Source organism: Lolium rigidum, chromosome 4 (genome assembly GCF_022539505.1).
Source record: "Lolium rigidum isolate FL_2022 chromosome 4, APGP_CSIRO_Lrig_0.1, whole genome shotgun sequence".
Taxonomy (NCBI): Eukaryota; Viridiplantae; Streptophyta; class Magnoliopsida; order Poales; family Poaceae; genus Lolium; species Lolium rigidum.
Window position 1 is genome coordinate 179,551,988 of NC_061511.1, and position 2,750 is coordinate 179,554,737.

At 57.1% G+C, this 2,750-nt stretch overlaps 1 protein-coding gene across 1 annotated transcript; it reads left to right on the plus strand.

Moving 5' to 3' along the window:
- The first annotated feature begins 574 nt into the window (after positions 1 to 574).
- Positions 575 to 2,405, plus strand: LOC124705479 (berberine bridge enzyme-like Cyn d 4). Its single transcript, XM_047237192.1, has one exon. The coding sequence runs from the start codon at positions 591 to 593 to the stop codon at positions 2,166 to 2,168; it is 1,578 nt and encodes a 525-aa protein (XP_047093148.1). The 5' UTR covers positions 575 to 590; the 3' UTR covers positions 2,169 to 2,405.
- Positions 2,406 to 2,750: the final 345 nt, after the last annotated feature.

A 2,750-nucleotide genomic window follows, 5' to 3' on the forward strand; every position in this document is an offset into this window, starting at 1 on the left:
AGCCACACCTAAGCACGCAAGACATACAAACGGCTGCAAGACAGAACACACAATACAAAGTGGCGGTGTTAGTGGGCCGTGCTGGTGGGCACGATCACGAAGACCACTCATAAGGCCAGTGGAAGGGGGCAGGCCGGCAGGCTGGTTTGGGATGCCAGGGTGGTGATCTGGTCTCCGGTGGATCATAGCGACGGATGCGTATTCGATGAGCGATGTGCGAGTGCGTTTCCCTCTTTCCCCTGATCTCCCCCTCTGTTCTGCACCACGGGTTTGCCACTTTGCCCTCGTCTCCCTGACTTCTTCCACCTGTTTACCGTGCACGCAGCTGGATCCGGGTTATTTTTTCCCAGTACCTGTTTGTGCTCATGTGCTGTCTCTCATTTTTACGGACCAAACTACACGGACCAATGAGGTTCTCTCTTTGTGCTGGGGACACGTACGAACTATAATGCACTTGCAGGCTTGCAGCTGAATAGAGATAGACCTAGAACGATCCATGTATGAATGATCAGAGAGTAGTATATAAGGACATCCAGGTAGTTTAATTAAGCACAACACTCTTGCTGCGAGACAAGCAAAAAAGATCATCGATGGCTATGCTCAAAGGCTCAGCAATCGCCTTCCTTGTGAGCTGCGTCTCATGCTACCTGATCTCGGTCCCTTCCCTAGCTTCCTCTGATGAGTTCCTGCAATGCCTACGGGAGAAGATACCTAGCGAGCTCGTCTACGCGCAGAGCTCCAGCAACTTCACCGACGTGCTGGTCTCCTCCATCAAGAACCCCAAGTTCTTCACCAACGCCACCGTGAAGCCGGTCTGCATCGTCACGCCGAGCGACGCCTCCCACGTCCAGGCCGCTGTGCTGTGCGGCCGCAAGCTGAACGTGCGTCTCCGCGTGCGCAGCGGCGGTCACGACTACGAGGGCCTGTCCTACCGGTCGGCATGTCCCTACGAGGTGTTCGGGGTGGTCGACCTCGCCAAGCTCCGGGCCGTCAGCGTCAACCAGTCCGAGTCCACGGCTTGGGTCGGCTCCGGCGCGACCATCGGGGAGCTGTACTACGCCATCGCGAAGAACAACTCGCAGGTCGCGTTCCCGGCGGGGGAGTGCCCGACCATCGGCGTGGGCGGCCACTTCAGCGGCGGAGGCGTCGGGATGATCATGCGCAAGCATGGCCTCTCCATCGACAAGGTCGTCGACGCCAAACTGGTCAACGCCAACGGGGAACTCCTGGACAGGGCCGGCATGGGGGAGGACCTCTTCTGGGCCATCCGAGGCGGCGGCGGCGGGAGCTTCGGCGTCGTGCTCTCCTGGAAGGTCCAGCTCGTGCAGGTCCCGCCGACGGTGACGGTGTTCAGCATCGGGAAGACCCTTGAGCAGGGCGCCATAGACATCCTCACCAAATGGCAAGACGTCGGGCCATCGCTCCCCTCCGACCTCAACTTAAAGGTGAAAGTGCAGGGGCAGGAAGCACTGTTCATGGCCCTGTACCTCGGCACGTGCAGCTCCCTCGTGTCGACGATGGACGAGCAGTTCCCGGAGCTCAACATGACGAGCACCGACTGCCGGACGATGACCTGGCTCGAGTCCGCGGCCCTGTCATTCACGGACATGAGCAGCACCGGCACGGTTGAGGACGCGCTCCTGAGCAGGGCCCCCAGCATGAGCATCTTCACCAAGGGCAAGTCCGATTACGTCCGGCGCGCCATCTCCAAGGACGCGTGGAAGAGCATCTTCTCATGGTTCGCGATGAACGGCTCCGGGCTCATCATGCTGGAGCCCCACGGCGGGTTCATGGACACCGTCCCCGCCGCCGCGACGCCGTACCCGCACCGCTGCGGGGTGCTGTACGTCATCCAGTACATCGTGTTCTGGCAGGGCGACGGCGGTGCGCCGGCTACGACCTGGCTCGCCAAGTTTTACGACTTCATGGGGCACCACGTGAGCAAGAAGCCGAGGCAGGCGTACGTCAACTTCCGGGACCTCGACATCGGCCAGAACCCGGCGGTGGTGGACGGCAACGTAAGCACGTTCGAGAGCGGCAAGGCCTGGGGCGAGCGGTACTTCATGGACAACTACCATAGGCTTGCGTCCGTGAAGGCGGCCGTGGATCCGACAGACTACTTCAGAAACGAGCAGAGCGTCCCGCCGCTGCTCCATGGAAGCAAGTGATGAGCTGAGTGCATGTTTGCATCCGAGTGATCCGATTAGTGAGCTCCATCCTTCCTGCCTGATGATTACTAGTCCAGATTAGTTTACGAGTTACCGAATAAACGAGATCAGGTCGTATTTTGTCGTTCGTGATGACTACTGGTTTTGATAGTGTTTACTTTGTGATGACTACTGGTTTATATAGTGTTTACTTTCCTGAAGAAATGAGTCGTAGTTGGCTGGATTGCGGCATGCGAGTTTGGGAGTATATATGTGCATGCTCATTGAGATGTTACTCACATCTGTGTCAGCTTATTGAGAATTTGAGGTGTTAATGATAAGCCCATTCATTTAGTAGAGTTGTATTCCAATATTAAGTTTTTTTTTTTTGCGAGAAAGACCAAGTGCTATTAATCCAGAACCCTTACAGAACAGTCCACGGGAAATAAGAGAAATACAAACAAGTCCATAAGGATAACGAAGTCGACGTCGTCGATGAAGACGTGCCGCTGGCGCGCCGCCGCCGCTCCTCCTCTGCAACCTTGGATCGGACGGAGTCCCATGGCGGACGGGAAGTCAACGAACCTCGAACCCGAAGGGCCT